The sequence below is a fragment of the Phocoena sinus genome, chromosome 1 (assembly GCF_008692025.1).
Source record: "Phocoena sinus isolate mPhoSin1 chromosome 1, mPhoSin1.pri, whole genome shotgun sequence".
Taxonomy (NCBI): Eukaryota; Metazoa; Chordata; class Mammalia; order Artiodactyla; family Phocoenidae; genus Phocoena; species Phocoena sinus.
The window spans coordinates 79,580,855-79,603,988 of record NC_045763.1 but is presented as its reverse complement, the minus strand read 5'-3'; the positions used below and the strand labels follow the sequence as shown (position 1 = coordinate 79,603,988).

The 23,134-nt window shown below is 37.4% G+C and overlaps 1 protein-coding gene across 1 annotated transcript; it reads left to right on the top strand.

The window, feature by feature from the left end:
* Positions 1–345: 345 nt before the first annotated feature.
* On the top strand, positions 346–22,792 carry LOC116738927 (guanylate-binding protein 6-like). The gene is made up of 11 exons (XM_032602848.1): positions 346–490; positions 11,799–12,015; positions 12,814–12,941; positions 15,199–15,308; positions 15,511–15,707; positions 17,063–17,308; positions 18,039–18,319; positions 19,042–19,254; positions 20,161–20,263; positions 20,601–20,794; positions 21,743–22,792. The coding sequence occupies exons 2-11, from the start codon at positions 11,826–11,828 to the stop codon at positions 21,968–21,970; spliced, it is 1,890 nt and encodes a 629-aa protein (XP_032458739.1). The 5' UTR covers positions 346–490; positions 11,799–11,825; the 3' UTR covers positions 21,971–22,792.
* The last annotated feature ends 342 nt before the right edge of the window (positions 22,793–23,134 follow it).

The following is a 23,134-nucleotide window of genomic DNA, read 5'->3' as shown; positions in this document are numbered from 1 at the left end:
TAAACAAAGCACTCAGGAATCCTCGCTAAGCGAAAAATACTTGAAATATACTTGGTTTACATTTGTGCCATGGATTTTCTAATTTTCTTGTTTGTCAAGGAGACGTAAGCCACCATAAGCAACCTTACACCAGGGAGAGAGGTGTATCAAGAAGAGAGGCCAGGGAAGTCTTCAATGTGGGGAGGCCCAAAGAAAGCTGGTGGAATGTGTTAGGATGCAGCTGTTGGGTGACTGGACTTTTCTAACTTCCTCTCACCTTGCACCCCACACCCATATTTGTGCTGTAGTCACTAAATCTGGCATGACTCTGCTGTCTCAAAAACAGCGTGAATTACTTTCAATTTCAGTTTTATCCCGTTACTGTACTGGAAGGGGAGACTGGCTTGCTCAGTCTGTTTTAGCTTTGATAAAGGAGGGACAGAAAGGTGCAAGGAGCAAGTGAGCAAGGTGTGAGAGGCAACTGGAACTGTTCTTGGTGTGTGTGGAGCAGGTATGTCTATCTCTTTTATGTGCAACCCCAATTTGATTTCTGATTCAAAGTGACAATTGAGAGAGGGCAGGTTGCCTATTGTCTGGGGTGCAGAGGTCTATGGCTGGCTTCAGTTTGGAGGACGCTCAGCTTCTCTGGATCAGTAAGGTCTGCAAAGTGACGGGCACACTCTGTCTCCCTGGATGTGCTGCTCCTCGAAAGAGTCCTCATGGGAGTTTGCCTGTCTTGCTTTATCCAGCTCTGTGGCTGGCATTAGAATTCACAGAATAAGACAGTCTCTGCAGGGCTTCCCTGGTGGCGCAGTGGTTGAGAGTCCGCCTGCCGATGCTAGGGGAAACGGGTTCGTGCCCCGCTCCGAGAAGATCCCACATGCCGCGGAGTGGCTGGGCCCGTGAGCCATGGCCGCTGAGCCTGCGCGTCCGGAGCCTGTGCTCCGCAACGGGAGAGGCCACAACAGTGAGAGGCTCGCGTACAGCAAAATAAAAAAAAAGACAGTTTCTGCCAAGGAGGTTATAGGCAATTATCATCTGAAGAGATTGTTTCTTTTAATCTTTCTATCAGTCATACTTAAGAAAGCTTCGTAGCGAGAGCTCTGAAAATATCTATGTAGAGATAAATTTAGTCCCCACATAGCTGATTTTTTATTAGTTAAAAATTAAAAATATCTTCAAAACTCTCTCTTTTTCCTTCTGTCTCTCTGGCTCCCCCTCCTCTCTCTCTTCCCTCTCTCTTCTCCCCCACGCCCTGTGTTTGTTGGTTTGTTTTTCATAGTTACATTGGAGTCTTTTGCAGCATTTAAAAAATCTATACAATCTGGGTTTAACAACCCTTCTGGATGATTCTTCTGTAGATCAAATTTTGAAAACCACTCCTGAGCAGGACTGAACAGTTGTACTTTGTTAATTGAAGTTAAAAATTCTGTAGCCTATTCACAGCTAAGAAATCACAGATCTGTTTTTTTTGTTTTTTGTTTTTTTGGAGCAAAGAGAACAAAGAAGCAGTTTACTGAGGCAAAGGCAAAAGGAAACACTCAGAGGAGAGTGTGGGGCACCCCTGCAGGGTTTTTTGATTCCCACTTTTATCTTATTTTTAGCCCTTTGAATGGGTGAGGTCTTTTTTTTTTTAACGTTTTTATTGGAGTATAATTGCTTTACAGTGGTGTGTTAGTTTCTGCTTTATAACAAAGTGAATCAGTTATACATACACATATATCCCCATATCTCTTCCCTTTTGCGTCTCCCTCCCTCCCACCCTCCCTATCCCACCCATCTAGCTGGTCACAAAGCACCAAGCTGATTTCCCTGTGCTATGCGACTGCTTCCCACTAGCTATCTATTTCACATTTGGTAGTGTATATATGTACATATATACACTACCACTGTCTCACTTTGTCCCAGCTTACCCTTCCCCCTCCCTGTGTCCTCAAGTCCATTCTCTAGTAGGTCTGCGTCTTTATTCCCATCTTGCCCCTAGGTTCTTCATGACCTTTTTTTTTTTTAGGTTCCATATATAAAGTTGTTTGCAGTTATTCCTCTCACATCTTCCTACAGCTTCCTTTAGTCTTCACTCTAAAGAGGGGACTGGACAACTGCAGAAATTATAATGTAGCTGCTAGAGGCCCATGTTTTCCTTTGTATTCTTTACTCCCCACACTGAAGAATTAGACAAAAGGAGATGGTGCAGGAGCAGTGTTTGAATTTGCTTGCTGCTTTGCTCTGATAAAAAATTTCTATTTGTAGACCTTGTTTCTTAGTAACACAGTAACAGACTGTGTTCAAATGCACCCAATGGACCAACTTGTTCAGTGCAATTATTATAGATAAATCTCCATCTAATTCAACAAACATGTACTGAAATCCTATTTTGTGTCACATGCTATGCTCAGATATAAGCTTATAGTATTTAATTTTATTATCAAAACATTCTCCAGGCGGGACCTATAATTTTTCTCACATTACCCCTATAATTATCTTTTTTTAAATTTAATTTTATTTATTTATTTTTATACAGCAAGTTCTTATTAGTTATCTATTCTATACATATTAATGTATATATGTCAATCCCAGTCTCCCAGTTCATCCCACCACCACCACCCCCCCAATCTTTAAAAACTTAGGTTTAGCTAGGTGAGACTCCTTGTTTAAGGCCACATGAGTAGTAACTGATAGAGCTGTTTTCTCGGGGGTTTTTTTTTGATAATATTAGATGTATCTTGAATACTTGACCTATGAATATAAAACTGAATATTTGAGATATTTGAATATTATATCATGTTTATATATTCTGATAATGAAACATGCATAGATATTATAGGAAACTTTTAATATAATAGCAATCAAAAATATGCTAGGAGACCCATGGTATAATTGTGCTTTTAATACTTAATTTTTCAAATCAAACTTTGCCTTGGAAAACAATGACAAGGAAATCCCATATCCTTTTCACCTAGCTTTACCCAGTGGTGATCTCTTGCTAGATTTGCTTTCTCTCTCTAAATATATGTATATCTCTCTCAATGTGATATAAAATGATATTTGCATTTTTATTCGTATTCTCATTTCTGGGACTAAGTTGCAAAAAAACCTGACCCTTCTCAGCTAAGTACTTCAGCCTGAATCCCTTAAGATACAAGACATTCTCCTGTCTCCTGCCTTCTCTTTTTGAAAGGGAGGCTGCATCCTTTTTATTGACCTCATTCCCACACAACTGCTGCTTCTTCTACTTAACGCTCTTCTATACCTGCAGGTAAAGGATGAGCACGTAGGATCACACTAAAGTGTTAGCACATTTCGGTGTATGATGGTCACTTGAAAGCTACCACTGGTTATTGATAAAGGAACTTATAGGATAACCAATGTCTTTGCAGTTGCAAATAATTTGCAAGTAATTTGCAATTAATTCTGCCAATTAATTGGTTGCAGTAGCATGGCACAGAAAAATAGATTGTCTGCTTTTTTTTTTAACTTTTTATTGAGAAAAAATATATTTAACATAAAATTTACCATTTTAACCATTTTACTTAGTTCAGTGGTGCTAAGTACATTCACATAGTTGCGCAACTATCACCACTATCCATCTCCAGATATTTTCACCATCCCAAATGGGAACTCAGTACCCTTTAAATAAGCAATAACTCCTCATTCCCTCTCCCTGCAGCCCGTGCTAGACACTATTCTACTTACTGTCTATGCATTTGACTATTTTAGGTAGCTCACATAAGAGGAATCATATTATATTTTTCCTTTTGTGTCTGGCTTATTTCAGTTAGAATAATGTCTCCAAGGTTCATCAATGTAACATATTAGAATTTCATTCTTTTTATAGCTGAATAATATTCCATTGTATGACTTGCCACATTTTGTTTATCCATTCATCCCTTGATGGACATTTGCGTTGTTTCACCTCTTGGCTAATTTAGATACTGCTGCTGTGAACATTGGTGTACAAATATCTGTTCAAGTCCCTGCTATTAATACGTTTGTGTATATACCCTGAAGTGGAATTGCTGGATCAAATAGTAGTTCTATGTTCAATTTTTTGGTGAACCACCATAGTGTTTTCCACAGTGGTTGCATCATTTTACATTCCCACCAGCAATGCACAAGGGTTCCAATTTTTCTACATCCTGGCCAGCACTTGTTTGCCTTTTTTTTTTTTGGTAATAGCCACCATAATTGGTGTGAGGTGGTATCTCATTGTGCTTTTGATTCATATTCTCCTAATGATTAGTGATGTTAGGCATCCTTTGATGTGTCTATTGGCTATTTGTATATCTTTGGAGAAATGTCTGTTCAGGTCCTTTGCTTATTTATGAATCACATTTTTTTTGCTGTTTTTTTTTTTAATTTATAAATCTTTATTCTGTAAGAGTTGTTCCACGTGTAGATGTGGTGTATCTGTGGGGAGGAAGGTGATCTCCGCGTCTTACTCTTCCGCCATCGTCCAAGAAGTATCCCACTTTGATATCTGTTTTTAGTAATATGACTTCTCTTTTTTTCTTAGTCAGTCTAGCTCAAGGTTTGTCAATTTTGCTGATCTTTTTGAAGAACCAATGCTTGCTTTTTTAAATTTTGTCTATTGCTTTTCTGTTGTTTATTTCTGCTTAATCTTTATTATTTCCTTCATTCTGCTAGCCCTGAACCTTGTTTCTTTCTCTAGTTACTTAAGTAGTAAACTTAGGTTGTTGACTTGAGGTTTTTTCTTTTTTATTGCAATTAGTTACAGTTATAACTTTCCATCTTAGTATTGCTTTTGCTACATATTATAAGTTTTGTTATGTTGTGCTTTCATTCTCATTTGTCTCTAAATATTAACTAATATTTCTTGGAATTTCTTCTTTGACCCGTTGGTTAAGAGTGTGTTGTTTATTTTCCACATGCTTGTGAGGTTTCCAGTTTTACTCTAGCTATTAGTTTCTAGTTTTATTCCACTGTGATCAGAAAAGGTACTTTGTATGATTTCAGACTTTTTAAAATTTAAGGTTTGTTTTGTGGCCCAAAATATTGTCTATCCTTGGAAGTATTCCATGCACACCTGGGAAAATGTGTATTCTCCTGTTGTTGAATAGGAGTGTGCCATATATGTCTGTTAGGTCCAACTAATCTGTAGTGTTGTTCAAGTCCTCTATTTTGTTATTGATCTTCTGTCTGGTTTTTCTACCCATTATTGAAAGTAGGGTTTTAAAGTCTCCTGTTATTCTTGAGTGCTCTGTTGCTCAATTCTGTCAATGCTTGCTTCATATATTTTGGAGCTCTGATGTTTGAGGCATATATATTTAGAATTGTTTTATATTCTAGTGACTTGACTCTTTTACCTATTCATAATGTCCTTCTTTGTCTCTTTTAATAATGTTTGAAGTACATTCATTCTCTCTTGCCTCATACAGGTATAACCACCCCAGCCCTCTTTTCATTGCGATTTGCACAGAATATCTTCTTCCATTCTTTCACTTTTAACCTGTGTGTGTCCTTAGATCTAAAGTGAGTTAGACAACATGTAGTTGGAGCACTTTTTAAAAAAATCCATTCTGCCAATCTATGCCTTTTCATTGGAGAGTTAATCCATTTACATTTGTTAGGGGGAGTTTTATCTATCTGCATTTAAAGTTAGTACTGATATGGAAGAACTTATTTTTGCCATTTTCTTATTTATTTTCTATATGTCTTATTGCTTTTTGTTTCTCATTTTCTTCATTTCTGCCTTCTTTTATGTTTAGTTGATTTTTTTGTAGTGACATATTTTGATTCCCTTTGCATTTCCTTTTGTGTATATTCTATAGATATTTTCTTAGTGATGGCTGAGGTGATTACAGTAACACTCTTATAATATCTATTTTGAAAAGGTGCCAACTTAAGTTCAAATGCATACAAAAACTCTACTTTTTCATTGCTCTTCCTTCCTTCTCTTTATGTTATTAATGACAAAATTACATCTTTATGTATTGTCTATCCATTAACATAGATTTATAATTTTTATGTATTTGTTTCTTATACACTGTAGAAAATAGTGTAATTAAACCCCAAATTACAATAATACAGGTTTTTATATTTACTGATAAATTCCCTTTCCCAGAGATCTTTCTATATTCATATAGTTTTCTGGTTACTGTCTAGTATCCTTTATTTCAACCCTTTAGCATTTCTACCAGGACAGGTCTAGTAGTAATGGATATCTCAGCTTTTCTTTACCTGGAAATGTCTTAAGCTCTACCTCAATTTTGAGAGCAGTTTTTATGGAAAGAGTTCTTTTTTCTTAAAAAAAATTTTTTTTTAAAAAGTTGAAGTATAGTTAGTTTACAATATTGTGTTAGTTTCAGGCATACAGCATAATGATTCAGTATTTTTGTGGATTATATTTTATTAAAGGTTATTATAAGATAATGGGTGTGATTCCCTGTGCTATACAGTATATCCTTGTTGCTTATCTATTTTATATGTAGTACTTTTTATCTGTTAGTCCTATACCCCTAATTTGTTCCTCCCCTCTTTTCTCTCCCTTTGGTAACCACAAGTTTGTTTTCTACATCTGTGACTTTGTTTCTGTATTTTTTTCTGAATATACATTCACATTTGTATTATTTTTTAGTTTCCACACATAACTGATATTGTCTTTCTCTGTTTCACTTATTTCACTAAACACAATATTCTCTAGGTCCATCCATGTTGCTGCAAATGGCAGTATTTCATTCTTTTTACTGCCAAATAATATTCCATTGTCTATATACTACAACTCCTTAATCCAGTCATCTGTTGATGGGCACTTGGTTTGCTTCCATGCCTTAACTATTGTAAACAGTGCTGCTATAAACATTGGAGTGTGTGTATCTTTTTTGAATTAGAGTTTTCATTTTTTCTGGGTATATACCCAGGCATGGGATTGCTGGATCATATGGTAGTTCTATTTTTTGTTTCTTAAGGAACCTCTATGCTGTTTTCCTTAATAGTTGCATCAATTTACATTCCTACCAACAGTGTATGAGTGTTCCCCTTTCTCCACATCCTCTCCAATATTTGTCATTTGTGATCTTTTTGATGATAGCCATTCTGACTGGTGTAAGGTGATAGCTCATTGTGGTTTTGATTTGCAATTCTCTAGTAATTAGTGATGTTGGGCATTTCTTCATGTTCCTATTAGCCATCTGTATATCTTCTTTGGAAAAACGTCTACTCAAGTCTTCTGTGCACTTTTTGATTGAACTGTTTGCTTTTTGAGGTTGAGTTTTATGAGTTGTTTGTATATTTTGGATATTAACCCCTTGTTGGTCACATCATTTGCAAATATTTTTTCCCATTCTGTAGGTTGTCTTTTCGTTTTGTTGATGGTTTCCTTTGCTATGCAAAAGTTTTAAATTTAATTATGTCTTATTTGTTTATTTTTGCTTTGATTTCTTCTGACTTAGGAGACTGAGCTAAGTAAATATTGCTACAATTGATGTCAGAATGTTCCACCTATGTTCTCTTCTAGGAATTTCAAGGTTTCACGTCTTACATTTAGGTCTTTAAACCATTCTGAATTTATTTATGTATGTGGTGTGAGGGAATGTTTTAATTTCATTATTTTACATGTGGCTTTCCAGTTTTCACCATACCACTTGTTGAAAAGACTGTCTTTTCTGCATTGTATATTCTTTCCTCCTTTGTCACAGATTAATTGACCATATGAGTGTGGGCTTATTTCTGGGGTCTCTATGCTGTTCCATTGAGCTACGTGTTGTTTTTTGGTGCCAATACCATGCTGTTTTGATTACTGTAGCTTTGTCGTGTAGTCTGATGGCTGGGAGGGTTATACCTTCAACTCTGCTCTTTTTTCTCAGGATTGCTTTGGCAATTCAGGATCTTTCATGGTTCCATATAAATTTTCAGATTGTTTGCTCTAGTTCTGTGAAAAATGCTTTGATAGAGATTGCATTAAATTTGTAGATTGCTTTGGTAGTATGGCCATTTTAATAACATTAATTCTTCCAATCCAAGAGCACTGGATGTCTTTCCATTTCTTTGAATCGTCTTCATTTCCTACATCAATATTTTATAGTTTTCAGAGTATAGTCTTCAACTTCTTTGTTAAGTTTATTCCTAGATATTTTATTTTATTTTTGATGTGATTTTAAATGAGATTTCTTTATTTTCTCATACTAATATTTCTTTATTAGTGTATAGAAATCCAGGAGATTTCTGTATATTAATCTTGTATCCTGCAACCTTGCTGAATTTATTTATTAGTTCTAATAGTTTTTGGGTGGAGGCTCTAGGGTTCTCTATACAGAGAGTATCATGTCATCTGCAAATAGTGACAATTTTACCTCTTCCTTTCCAATTTGGATACATTCTATTTCTTTTTCTTGTCTGAATGCTGTGGCTAGGACTTCCAATACTATGTTGAAGAGAAGTGATGAGAGTGGGCATCCTTGTCTTGTTCCTGAATTTAGTGGGAAGGCTCTCAAGTTTTCATCGTTAAGTATTATGTTGGCTATGGGTTTCTCGTAAATGGACTTTATTATGTTGAGATATGCTTCCTCTATACCCACTTTGACAAGAGTTTTTATCATGAATGGATATTGAATTTTGTCAAATGCTTTTTCTGCATCTAGTGAATTGATCATGTGATTTTTGTCTTTCCTTTTGTTAATGTGGTGTAACACATTGATTTTTCTGTATTGAACCATACTTGTGACACTGGAATGAATCCAACTTGATCATGGTGTATGATTCTTTTTATGCATTGTTGATTTCAGTTTGTTAATATTTTGTTGAGGATTTTTGCATATATATTCATCAAAGATATTGGCCTGTAATTTTCTTTATTTGTGGTGCCTTTGTCTGGTTTTGGTATCAGGGAAACGGTGGCCTCATAGAATGAATTTGGGAGTGTTCCCTCTTCAATTTTTGGAATTGTTAGAGAAGGATAGGTATAAGTTCTTCTTTATATGTTTGGTAGCATTCCCCAGTGATGCCATCCAGTCCTGGATTTTTGTTTTATGGTAGATTTTTTGTTTGTTTGTTTGTTTTTACAGATTCTATTTCACTTCTAGTGATTGGTCTGTTCAAATTGTCTGTTTTTTCTTGACTCAGACTTGGCAGTCTCTATGTCTCTAGAAGTTTGTCAGTTTCTTCCAGGTTGTTCAATTTGTTGGCATATAATTATTCATAGTATCCATTTATGTTATTTCATATTTCTTAGGTTGCAGTTGTTATTTCTCCTCTTTCATTTCTTTTTTGTTTATTTCGGTCCTCTCTTTTTTTCTTGGTGAGCCTGGCTAGAGGTTTGTCAATTTTGTTTATCCTTTCAAAAAGCCAGCTCTTGGTTTTGTTCATCTTTTCTATTGTTTTTTGATCTCTATTTTATTTATTTCCTGTCTGATCTTTATTATTTCCTTCCCTCTGCTGACTTTGGGCTTTGTTTGTTCTTCTCTTTCGAATTCTTTTGGGTGGTGGGTTGTGATGAGTTGCTTCTTTCTTGTTGCTTTCAAGATTCTCTCTTTGTCTTTTGACAGTTTTATTATAATACGTTTCAGCATGGGTCTCTAATTATTTATCCTATTTGAGTTGTTGAACTTCTTGCATTTGTAGATTCATGTTTTTTCATAACATTGGGAATTTTTAGTGATTATTTCCTCAAAGAATCTCTCTGCCCTGCCTCTCCGCTTATGCTTCAGTGACTTCTGTAATGCATGTATCTGTCTACTTGACAATATCCCATAAATCTCTTAGGCTATATTACTTTAAAAAATTCTTTCTTCCTTCTGCTCCTGAGACTTTATAACTTCAGATATCTTAGCTTTAAGTTTGCTGATTCTTTCTTTTGACTGCATAAGTCTGATCCCTTCTAGAAATTTTCTAAATTCAGTTATTGTATTTTCCGGTTTCAGAATTTCTACTGGGTTCCTTTTTATTATTTTTATCACTTTGTTGATTTTAAAATTTTGTTCACATATTGTTTTTCTTTTCTTTCTTTTGCTTTCTTTTTAGAAATGTGTGGGTGGGATGGAGTTACAGCTTATTTATTTATTTTTTTAACGTTTGGCTGTCTCAGGTCTTAGTTGCGGCATGTGGGATCTTTCGTTGTGGCATGCAGGCTTCTCTCTAGCTGTAGTGCACGGGCTGCATAGCACATGGGCTCAGTAGTTGCACTGCGCAGGCTCTCTAGTTGTGGTGTGCAGGCTCCAGAACGCGTGGGCTCTGTAGTTGAGGCATGCGGGCTCTTTAGTTGTGCCGCATGGGCTCAGTAGTTGAGGCACATGGGCTTAGTTGCCCTGCAGCATGGGAGATCTTAGTTCCCCAACCAGGGATCAAACCTGTGGCCCCTACATTGGAAGGCAAATTATTCACCACTGGGCCATCAGGGAAGTCCCCACATATTGTTTTTCTGGTATTCTTTAGCTCTTTGTGTTTTCATTTAGCTTTCTGAGCATATTTAAGAAAGTTATTTCAAAGTCTTTGCCTAGAACACTTAGTGCATGTATTTCTTCAGTTTCATACTACTTTATTTTCTTCCTTTGAAAGGGCCACATTTTCTTTGTATGCCTTGAATGGGCATACATTTCTTTGTATGCCTTGTGATTTTTGTTTTGTTGTTGCTTTTGTTGAAAATTGGGCATTTATAAAAACAGCTAACTTTCCCATTCTTTGCATACTGGCTTTGTGCCAAGGAATTCTTTCACTAAGCTGGCCCTTGGTTTTGAGGCTTGGGATTAAGCTAAGGAGAAACCATAAAGTCTTTTTAGGCTTTTCTGAGCATGCATCTTCCCTGAATCTGTGTGTGCCTTTTCAGTTTTCCCCTGTATATGCTGCTTTTAAATATCTTAATTTCCCAAAGTTTCTCTCCTTGGGTCTTTTGATCATCTATTGTTTGTCTCCACCCTGAAAAGGAAAAATTCAATTTCTCCTCTCAACTTTCTGTTCTCCATACTTCACTTCTGGTCACCACATATCTGGGCACTTTTTTCACACTAAGCACTTCTGACACTAATTTCCAAGAGTTAGTCCATACCCCACAGGTTAAGGGCTCAGTCCCACAAGACTGGCCCCCAGTTCAAATGCCAATTGCAAGTCTAGGTTGTCACCTGGACTTCTAACTGGCTATACATTGGAGGTTCCCACCATCTCCTCTTCAGGTTCAATAATTTGCTAGGATGGTTTACAGAAATCAGGAAAAACAGTTTACTTACTAGATTACTGGTTTATTAAAAAAGGATACAACCCAGGAACAGCAAGATAGAAGAAATGCATAGAGAAAGGTAAGAAAAGGTTGTGGAGCTTCCATGTCCCCTCTAGACATGCCATCCTTTGACCACCTCCATGGTCATCAAGTCAGAATCTCTCTGAACCCTTTTAATTAGGGTTTTTCAGTTTTTTAAATGAAGTCTTCATTAAATAGGGATGGTTGATTAAACAATTAGTCATTGATGATTATGCAACTTTCAGCTCTTCTCTGATCCCCAGAGGTTGGGGGATGAAGCTGAATGTTCCATGTCTCTAATATCATGATTGGTTCTTTTAAGTATGAGTTTAGGTGGGTATGCACTTTATGTATCATAGGGCTTGGTATATCGTAGGTCTTCAGTGTGTAGTAACAATAACTTGAATTTTATTATTATTATTGAAGTAAAACTATAGAGAGTGATAATAGCCAGTGTTTCACTACAAACCTCATCAGAGATTTGAGGGAATGATGGAGGAAAACCTCTGTAGTCTGCTAATTCTAGGTTAGCTTTCATCTCATGGAAAGTACAGAATTCTTACCAAGTCCAACGTTGACAAATGCTTGTATGACTCTGAGTTAGGGAATGACTTTATAATCTTATTTCTACTAGGAAGCACTTCTAAGTTAGCAGGTTGCCATGGCATCTGGACCCAACATGATGGACCCCATTTGTCTGGTGGAACATGACAATGAGCTGCTGTCAGTGAACCAGGAAGCTCTACAGATTCTTGAGAAGATTTCACAGCCATTGGTGGTCGTGGCCATTGTAGGACTGTATCGTACAGGCAAATCCTACTTGATGAACCGTCTTACAGGACAGAACAATGGTGAGTGTTGTATTTGGTCAGGATCCATTTGTTTGACTCTAGCTGATATCTCAGCCTCTTAATTTTCTTCCCTGGTCATGTGAAGGGAGAGCCAAATTCCTCTCAATAAACCACCGTTTCACTTCTAATTCTCACCACTAAATCACTACCTTATTGTGATCTGTTATCATATTTTTTGTTTTATTCCTATAAAGCAATGTTTCTCCTATGTATGCAAAAAATCCTACCTTCTTCTACCTGCTTAAGTACTGGGCTCTTGCGATTGTGTCTTCTCTCTCTCGAAACACATTTTGCTTTTCTATGGAATATTCTCATCAACATATAAAGATGTTTCATTATATATTATCTTAAAAATCCTTCCTGGACTTCATATCCTATTGTGGCTAATACCTCTTCCCCTTTTCAAAAATTATTTTGTCTGGCAAAAAATATAATCTCAATTTCTTTTTTCCACTTTTTTACCTACCCATATTTTACTGCAATCCACTTCTCTCTGTCTCTGAACCTCACCATTCTTTCAAAATACTCTTCTTATGGTCATCTGAGACCTCTGTTTTGTCTGATTCATGGATACCTCTTTGTCTCCTTGTTGATCCCTTGCTTGGCATAATTCTCACAATTAATATCCCCTCCTCCTTGAAACAGGTGACAGACAAAGTAGGACATTCTTGAGGAAATAGAGAAAGCACCATGTTGTATGCTGGGGTACTTAAACTCCAGTAAGTCTGACTTTGTAGCCCCTGGGCTGCTTAGATTATCTGCTGTAACTGAATGTTGCTTTCTCCCCTCCCCTTACAGGTTTCCCTCTGGGCTCTACAGTGCAGTCTAAAACAAAGGGCATCTGGATGTGGTGTGTGCCTCACCCTTCCAAGTCAGACCATACCCTGGTCCTTCTGGACACAGAGGGCCTGGGCGATGTGGAAAAAGTAAGGCAGAAAATCACAGATAAATCCTTTTTATTCTAGATTTTCTCCTTATTGCTTGACGATCATAGACATTTAACTGCTGTTGTCTATTTGTAAAGTCTAGAAATCACCTATAGTAAAGGAGGCAGACTATGGTTTGTCTGAATCGCACTTCTAGGTAAGGTATCATGGTATGTTAGATAAAATCTTTTATTTCTTGGCACTGTGTGGATGACTTGATTACATTTAATAAATAATTGTTGAACAACTGAATTCTAGACCTTTGAACTTAGTACTGTAGATATCACTGACCAAAATAAAGGTCCTGTACTCAAAGAGTCTTTAGTCCAGTTGACAAGGCCACACATATGCAGTCGGGTTTAATAAAGTATGATTGGTAAAGAAGCAGGTTGGAGAGAGGAAGAAGTGCTGCATTGCAATCTCCAGCTTCTGTCAATTCCATGTGAGCTCTAGATTGAACCGTCCTTTTGAGTTATCCTGAGCTGGGACAAGGGTGCTGATAAATTATTGGAAGCCTGCTCTGGAAGCCTTTCTAATTAAGAGGCCTGACACCTGAAGACTGTCTTTCACCAGCACTCCCAACAGTGGGGGGACTAAGTCCTTCAGTCTTGAAAGGTGATCCAGGCAGCACCTCACAGTTTCCATAATTTACAGTTAAGTGTAAGGATGTCTTGGTAAGAAAGTGGAGAAACATCAACCTGGGAGTGAGGAAAGTTTTCTGATTCACCTTCTTAGCTACCAGATGAAGAATGTATTTGAGGGTTAGAGTTAAGATATGGGTTTATATTTTCTATGATGAAGTTCATCAACTACTCACAGAGCATTGTAGAATGCTGTAAGATACCTCTGAATGTGCTGTTTCTATAAAGGCATGTGTTTGTCCTACAAGAAACATTTTAAGATGGATTTTTGGTATATTAGCTTTCTACTAATGGATGAAATAAATTACTTTTTTTCCACTTACTTTGAGACTTATTTGGAAATAGTATCTAAATTTCTATAGCTTTCTATTTCTTCCCAAAGGAGAATTAGAAATTCTGTATTTATTTTAAAATCATATATCAAGCAATGATATAGTCTTGTTGTTGAAATAATTTATTGTTTGTCATAAATACCACTTCTTCTTATCCTAATTGATTATTTTTAAAAGTTGCATTTTGGGGAAATAAAGTGATGAATAGACTATTTCCCCCCCAAACGCCAATATAGACTCTTCTTGACATGAATCACAGTTTTTGCATTTGTTCTAGGGAATAGCTTCACAACTGTTATAGTAGAAATGATCTCTGGATTTATGCTATTAGTTAGACAGTGCTATGATTTATGCAAACAAATTAGCCTGGCCTTTAAGGCCCTTCATCAGGCTGCACTAGAGCTCAAATGTACTTCTCCACTCAACCTCTGCTCCAGTCAGATGAAATGACTCTATTTTCATTACAAGACCCCTGTATTCGCCCATGTCTAATTTTGCTTCTGTGAGTGTTTCTATCTATGGGACCACCTTCATTTCTTCAATTCCACATTCAGCCAATTCTTTAATACTCAGTTCAAGACTTTGAGGAGGCTTTCATATCATAGATTCTTTCTCCAGCTTTCATAGCTCTATTCTTCCTTGACAAACAAATTTTAATTTAACATTATAGCTATAAGTTCAACTGCTTATATACACTACTAAGATGTAAGCTTTTTATAGGTATTGTCATCTTTGTTGCATTTATTGTTATGGATGTTTGTCACTGCTTTGAAATAGGCATCTTGAAAGGAATAACTGTCATTTTTAACATGGCTTTTTGAAATCTAAGAAACAGTAGGGAGCATTCAGTAACTTCTTGCAGACATTTACTGACAGGATATAATTTAAATACCCAGTTATGCCAACTGTGGTATATTTAATATGGGCTATGATTAATAAATATTTGTAGAATAAATAAGTGCTAACAGTCATCATTGAATACATAATTACACACCAAGTACTGTACTAGATTTTATGTATATGTTATTTTACTTCATCCAATTGAGGGGAAAGAAAGCACTATGAAGATAAGAAGGATTTTATATATGAAAAAATTGGAAACATAAAAATGTCTTTGTAATTGTCAAAGTTGTTATCTGTATTTATGTTTCTCTTCAAACAATTTCTTTGCATGGTGAGTATGTCAGCTGAAATAATAAATGAAAATATGATAGAATAAGTGTATGAATGAATTTCTAATTTAGGAGTAAACTCCTAAGTCTCGTGTTCAAATGTGCTTTCTAGGGTGACCCTAAGAATGACTCGTGGATCTTTGCCCTGGCTGTGCTTCTATGTAGCAGCTTTGTCTACAACAGCATGAACACCATCAACCACCAGGCCTTGGAACAACTGCAGTATCCTTCCAGGAACTGAACCACCAAGTTTCATTGAGTTTTTGGGAATGGAGATAGAGTCAGTTTCTCCTTCCCTGTTATTTAGCTGCCTTTAGTGGAGTGGAGGGGACTCACGGCAAAAGAGAGTGATTATAATACTTTTTAATTAGGGAAATGTGGGAATTGTGTGTAGGGGTTTTCTTTTCCTTAACCAAGTTCCTAGTTATGTGACAGAGCTCACAGAACTCATCAGGGCCAAGTCCTCTTCAAGACCTGGTGTACTAGAAGATTCCACAGAGTTTGTGAGTTTCTTTCCAGACTTTATCTGGACTGTACGGGATTTCACCCTGGAGCTGATGTTAAACGGTCACCCTATCACAGAAGATGAGTACCTGGAGAATGCCTTGAAGCTGATTCCAGGTATCAGAGCATGGCCTGGACAGTGGATGGTCCAATAGAGGGTGGGATCTACTACACACCGTCCACCATCTCTGCGGCTGCATTTGTATTTGAGACTCGATCAAAGTCTGTAGAAACTGTGGCTGGAAAGCGTATTGCAAAGCTCTAGGGACTGGAGTCTAAGTTCTCTTAAGAAAAGTAAAGTGTAAGGTAAAGTGAAATTATTCAAAACCAATTTGTTTTTCATACCATTTTTAACTTAGCATCCAGATTACAATGGGTGCTAATTCTTCTAAAGACCAGACACTTGAGTTCCCTATTTTGGCTTCCGGTGTTTTTGTTGAGGAAAAAAACCTGACAAGATACTTGTTAGACATGAAATTAAAATGAAAAGTCAATCTAATGAAAAAAAAAAGTGCATTTCACATAGTTAGGTATTATTTTTCTCAAAGAGGGAACTTTCTAATCCTGTATAGTATATCATCTACAAAATGACTTTATGTTCTAAGTAATCCTGAAGAAGTGTGTGTCTTTTCAATCTATGCCTTTTCAATATTTGCAATAATTTTTAGAACATTCATTTTACATTCCATATCACACCTTTCTCCTAATTCCCATATATTTACCCATGCTTTAATTACAAATTAATAAATTATTTTAATGGGTTACATTTACAGTGGGTATATCTGATGAAATCTTGAAAGATATATCAATTCTGATTTATTCCTTTTTGTTTTCATTTTTCTATTTATGCTTTCTTTAAGTATTTATTGAGAAATTGGCTAGGTGGGAGAAGACAACTGTCAGATCAAATATAATCCTTTATGTCAAAGAGGTTATTGATTAGTGGTGACATCTTAAAATTACATTTTAGGTACATTTACCCTTCAGTGTTTTTTACTAAAAATTAGCTAACTCTGTACCAATTATTTTTTAGCATCAAAATCATTTCCCCTAAATAATCTGGTGTCATTCCTAATATTCCTGATATGTTCACTATCCCTTTTTTGTGGCTCTTCTTTTTAGTCCCACAGCTCAATTCCTACATGAGATTAAGTAGAGCAAAAAGTTACACTTGTCCTTTCATTCTTTTAGCCATTAGTTCAGTAAACATCTAATAGACAACTACTCTACCATGTGCGGGTCTGGGGATACCAGCCATAGATTTCTTTTACTGGATCAGAAGTCTCCCCAAATTTCTCTCCAGAGTTACATCATTGGTATAAGTTTGATGTGCATAGAAGTACTGAATGTTTATGTTAAAGGAGTTATAAACATAGAAGACAGCAAAGATACACAAATCCCTGTCGTAAAAACCATTAGCTCCCTTGTCCCAAGACTCTTCCCAGTCTAATCTCTGTTTTTCTGTCCCTCAGGCAAGAATCCCAAAGCCCAAACATCAAATCTACCCAGAGAGTGTATCAGGCATTTCTTTCCAACACGGAAATGTTTTGTCTTTGACCGGCCAACAAATGACAAAGAACTTCTAGCTGATATTGAGAATGTGTCTGAAGACCAACTGGATCCTAAATTCCTGGAACAAACAAATAATTTCTGTTCTTACATCTTCACCAATGCAAAAACCAAGACCCTCAGAGAGGGAATCACAGTCACTGGGAACCGTGAGACTCTTTTTCCCATTTCCGTGGGACCATTGAATATTTTATATATGTGTTTTTCAGTAGTTTTGTGTGATTCCGTATAGAATTTAGGTTCTACAGACATTCATACTCCATGAAAAAATGTGTATATTTTATACTTATCTTACTTTCGGAGATTTAAAAATCTCTCCCCCAAATTGCAAGTTTTGTCACTGAAATCTGTGGCTTCCACTGATCTGAAAAATTCCTACACTAAGAAAAAAATTCACTATCTGGGTATAAAAACAAAATTCCATTTTCTCAGGGGAAGTCTTGTATAGTAAGTGTTCTTCACAAGGAGAATACAAAAAATATTTTGGGAGTTTACAGTGGTCCAAAAATAAATATTAGCCCATAAATCACTGAAAAATCCATTCAAAGCCCCAGAATTGGGAATAAATATAATCTGATATAATCTGATATACCCTGTCTCATCTAATACCTCTGTAATCTATCTTGTTTTCAATATTTCAGATATCCCCTAGTATTTTACATACAGGTAAATTTTTAATTTTTTTCAGCCCTGTGGGCTGGAAAACCATAAAAATGAAGAGTCAGTAGGGAAATGAAGGTAGGGATAGTAGAAGGGGGAAGTGGTGTGTGTGTGTGTGTGTGTGTGTGTGTGTGAGACCTTAGAAATGTAGCCTCAGAATCCTGGTGCCTATTGACTGATAACTTAATATTTATCCCTTAAATGTCCTGGCTTATTCAGGTCTGAGGACTCTGGTTGTGACCTATGTGGATACCATCAATACTGGAGCTGTACCTTGTTTGGAGAACGCAGTGACAACTCTGGCCCAGCTGGAGAACTCAGCAGCCGTGCAGAAGGCAGCCGACCACTACAGTGAGCAGATGGCCCAGCAACTGAGGCTCCCCACGGACACGCTCCAGGAGCTTCTGGAGGTGCACGCAGCCTGTGAGAGGGAAGCCATTGCAATCTTCATGGAGTGCTCCTTCAAGGATGAAAATCAGGAATTCCAGAAGAATCTTGCGGTAATTTCTCTTTACTATTTGTCCCCTTCTCTTGAAGAAGGGGAGAATATGACAGAATGAAGAGGCATCTGTCAAAAGCCTAGCAGAGCCTTTATTGAACCCATGGCTCATCCCTCTCTCAAGGATAAAGTAGTCTGTGTTCCCATCAGGGATATAGGGCTTCAAAGGACTACATTTCCTTCTTTTTTCTGCCAAGCCTCAGGCAGTTTATCTGGAAATGTCTCTCATCTCTGATGTAAAATCAGTATAGATATCTTCATAAAGTAAATACTTCTGTGGATTCCAAGGCTGTCCAGAGCATCCAAAAGTCATTCTGAAGCTGGTTTCTTTTCCTGTGAACACATTCCCACGACCAGCACCCAAAATTTCTCTTATCAGCCCCTCATTCCAGGCCATTTTCAACGTAGGTTGCTTCTTGTATCATTGAATATAGAATCACTGAATGTTGCAGCTGCAAGGAACCACAGAGATTAGATAATGTGACTCCAACATTTCAGATGAAGAACCTGAAGGGAGGCTAAGCAACTTTCCTGTGGTCTTACAGAGAGTTTTCAAGATTGTGAGTAGATCACATCTTGTGATTGCTGTTTTATTCCCTGTACTCCAAAAGAATGCTTTTCTCCTGAGGACCACAGTCACACCAGTCCTTCTACCAGATTCCTTGGAAACGTATCTCCTCTGTTCCTTGCTTCTGGTGACATCTCTCTACATTTCCCTTGCAGGAAATCATAAAGGATAAGAAGGAGGGTTTCTTGCTGCAGAATGAACAGGCATCTGTCAAATACTGCCAGGCTAAACTTCAGGAGCTTTCCAAGGCCCTAATGGAAAATATTTCAGGAGGCACTTTTTCTGTTCCTGGAGGTCATGAACTCTACAGGAAAGCAAAGGAAATGCTTGAAAGCGAGTATTGCCAAGTGCCCAGGAAAGGAGTGAAGGTGAGGAATAAGGGGAGCATGGGGAGTCTACAGAATAGAGTCAAGGGGGGGGTTCCTGAAAATCTGAGAGCACAGCACCAGGTGTGGGTAATGAGAGAGCATGGGCGTATCATGACAGTTTTAGCTCTTGAGGTCCATACAATGTTCTTTATTCCTGAGCAGAAATGTCCATTCCCCCAAAATGACTATGGATTTCTAAAGTTCACGAGACAGAACAGAAATTGTTCATTTCTTCATCCAACAACATGCTTTTTGATGTGCCAAGTGCAGACGATCCACAAATCAGAGTCTTTGTACTCAAGACTGATCACAAGAGAGGAAGTCCAATACACAGACAATTGCATACAAAGTTATAACTCTTGTGAACCTGTGAAAATGGGCTACATAGGTGATAGTAACAAATGTAATAATAAAAAAGTAATAATGATAGTAAGAATGCAGCTGACATATTTTGAACTGTTATTGCCTATAGCCATAATGCTAAGCTCTTTCGCTAGACTCTTTAATCCTTCAAATAACATTAAGAAGCATCTACGCTTATTGTCAACTAACTTGTCAACAAACTAACTTGCCTAAAGTTACAGACAGCAAGTAGCAGAGGAAAACAGCAGCACATTTTAGAGGCAGTATTTCACATTGGGAAGAGCAATATGGGAAAGCACCAGAGATCCTGGGTTTGTAGAACTGAACATAGTTCTGACTGGCTGGAATCTGGAGTGGGTAGAAGGAAGTAGCACGGGGCTAGATACTGGAGGAAGACAGGTCGCTGTAAGGAGCTTAGGCTTGTTGTAGTGAACCACTGTAGAATTTTAAACATGAAGCAAAAATTACATGGACATACTTGTTTTTGCAGCACTAATCTCCTCAATGGAATTTTAAGTTCTGTGCTCCTTCTTGGTTCCTCAGGCAAACGAAGTCCTCCAGAACTTTCTGCTGTCACAGGTGGCAATGGAGAAATCCATCCTGCAGGCAGATAAAGCCCTCAGTGATGGGGAGAAGGCTGTAGCAGGTACGGAGTAGGGCTCTGGCCGTCCCGCAGTTCCCTCTGACAGGTGTGAGAGCAAAACCTTCCTGATAAGGAAGAAGGAGCCTCTTCTCCATCTGTGGGACAGCTCTGCTACATCCAAAAACAGCAAGGGGAGTTGTGGTTGGACATGGTTAGATGTCAGCCAGACAGAGCCTCTCCCATCACATTCTGAAATGTGCTCTTGGTGGTGTGGACACGGGGGGCGGATTTCAGAGATTTCCTACCTCCCTTTCCAATTTTATTTGGTCTCTGAGGTCAGGAGGGTAAGAGATCAGTCCTTACTTTATTTTCATCCCTCTCTAAAACCTTCTTGGGGCAGAGGAGCAGGCCAGGAGGAAGACAGCTGAGAGGGAACAGGAGCTGCTGAAACAGAAACTGCAGGAGCTGGAGCAGCAGACGGAAGCACGACAGAGGAGTCTCCAGGAAAACATAGCCCAGCTGACAGAGAAGCTGGAGAGGGGAAGAGAAAACCTACTGAGAGAGCACAATATGATGTTGGAGCATAAGCTGAAGGTAGGTCAGGCTGTGGCCTTAGTAGTGCTTGACGGTCATTACCCTTGTACATCAGGAAGGGGTGAGTGAAGGTTACAGCAAGACTATGGAGGGAAGCACCCCTGCCATTTACTGCTTGTGATATATTAAAATCCTGAAGCCTTTGAATCCTTCCAAAAAGCCTTTGAATTCTACTGTATAAGTAGACTCTGGAGAGTTCAGCATGATTATGGCCCCCCCAGTCCCCTGGAGAATATAAATAGTGTTTGGATATCCATTTTGAGAATTTTTAAATGATCTCATGAGGCTTCATTAAACAGATATTCCAACCACATATATTTGATATGAACAGCAACCGGTTTGCTTTACCAGGATCATTGCCAATTACCAGGAACCATGCTACCACCCAGAGACCCTGAGGTAGATCTATGCTGTCATAAAACTATTGGAAATGTCCAGACTTAAAAACATAGAGAGGCAACGGCTTCTAAACTTGCTGCAATGTCTCCAGGTGTGGATAGATACCCAAGCTATCACGTGACATAGAGGGAATTTTCTCACTGTCCATCTGGATGTGTTTATAACAGATTTTTATGATTTGGGTGACCGCACCATCTTGAGTGGGACTGAGAATTAGTGCAATCAGACCAAGGTTACCTCTGACCTCTCATTTTTTGTCTGGAACATATATTTGTCCTCATGTCAGGCTTAGCTTTTTGGCAAAACCCAACGGTATGTGAATATTAGTAAGGCTGTAAACTGTACTTTCTCTTAGTGTTTAGGTCCAAACCAGTAGATATTCTGTGTTACAGAATTCTCCTTTCATGACTGAGTAAGAAAGAATAATTTTAGCAGTGAAACAGAGATATTTTGCAAAGTTTTAAAGTTTGACAAAATGTAATCCTTGAAAAAAAATGGGGATTTAAAAAGTTTTACTTCCCTTCTCTCACTTTTTTTTTTTTTTTTTAGATCCAGGAAGCTCTGCTTAAAGAAGGATTTAGAAAGAAATCTGAGGAGATGAATGCAGAGATAAATCATTTGAAAAATATGATTGATAATACTAAAAATGATGATACTCCCTGGCTGGCAGTAGTCTTGGACAAATTTGGCAAAGAGGTCTCTTCACTATTGTGCACTCCAGGCAAACTTCTTGGTCATATTGTGAGTGGTGTGAGCTCCCTATTTAAAACGAAGTAGGTCTTCTTTTAAAGAAATTACAGATACACAATATATGTACATGCTCTGGCCTATGTTTGGTGTGAATGCTTTTCACTTTCATTCAGCAAATCTTTAAATATAAAAAGTGGTTACTAGAAAATATCAATGTCTGGCCCACATTAGATAGAATAAATGCATGGACACTTTGATATAGCATGTTCACTTTTAGGAAATATATGTGTGCAAAATCATATATATGTATATATACACACATACATACAAGAGACCCGTTGAGGCATCCCTTTTAATGGCAAAAGATTGGAAACTACTTAAATGTCCATCTATATAAATTGGTAATATACATTTTCCATGTACATATACTGGAATACTATGTAGCCAGTAAAAAAATTGATAGTGGAGGTTTATATGTATAAATATAGAACAACCTTGAAGATATATAGTAGAGTGAAAAAAATGAGGTACAAAACAGTTTGTATAATCTGTTCACCATAAAAAATGCAATTATTATGTGCACTCATATATATGTACACATAGAACGCCTCTGGAAGATTCATTAGAAAGTGGTATCATTGGTTCCTTCTGGGGAGAACAGCTTGGCATTAGTGATGGAGGGGACACACACTTTTCATTATATCCTCTATCTTTTCAATTTTGTAAAGAAAGCTTGTATTATCATTTCTCAAATGACAAAGAAAACATAAAGTATAATACTAAAAATGATAATAAATGGAATGTGAAATGACTATTAGATGATGAAATTGCTCATTGCTTCTAGAAATGACATCAGTCTGTTCAATGAGTTGGATCAGAATACTAGAAAGCATAAAATTTGCATCCTAATCTTGTTTTCACTTTGCCTGTGTTTTTAATCCCTTATATTTCTTCAAAAAGAAGGTATAAACTTTCCTGTTACCCCTTGAAATCTCAGCTAGAGGAGCCTTCACTTCCTCTCTTTGAGTTACACTTCTAAGGTATTGGAAGAAAATTACTGAACATTAAGAATATGCACTGGTGAGAGGAATCCCATCGTTCTTGAATGTTCATTGATTGACTCTCTGCTGCAGGCAAGGGCCAAAGACGTGATGTATCATTGAAGAACTGGATGCCCTGATAGTACTGGGGATTATAGACCCTGACGCATGGAGGCCACCTGTTAGCATTTAAACATCAGAAGCCCAAGTA

Bases quoted from the DNA above. Each gene is read 5' to 3' on its own strand.
- LOC116738927 (XM_032602848.1), top strand. From the start codon at position 11,826: ATGGCATCTGGACCCAACATGATGGACCCCATTTGTCTGGTGGAACAT. The intron at 12,942-15,198 runs GTAAGGCAGAAA...TGTGCTTTCTAG, and splicing joins GCCTGGGCGATGTGGAAAAA to GGTGACCCTAAGAATGACTC. The intron at 17,309-18,038 runs GTGAGACTCTTT...TGGCTTATTCAG, and splicing joins AATCACAGTCACTGGGAACC to GTCTGAGGACTCTGGTTGTG.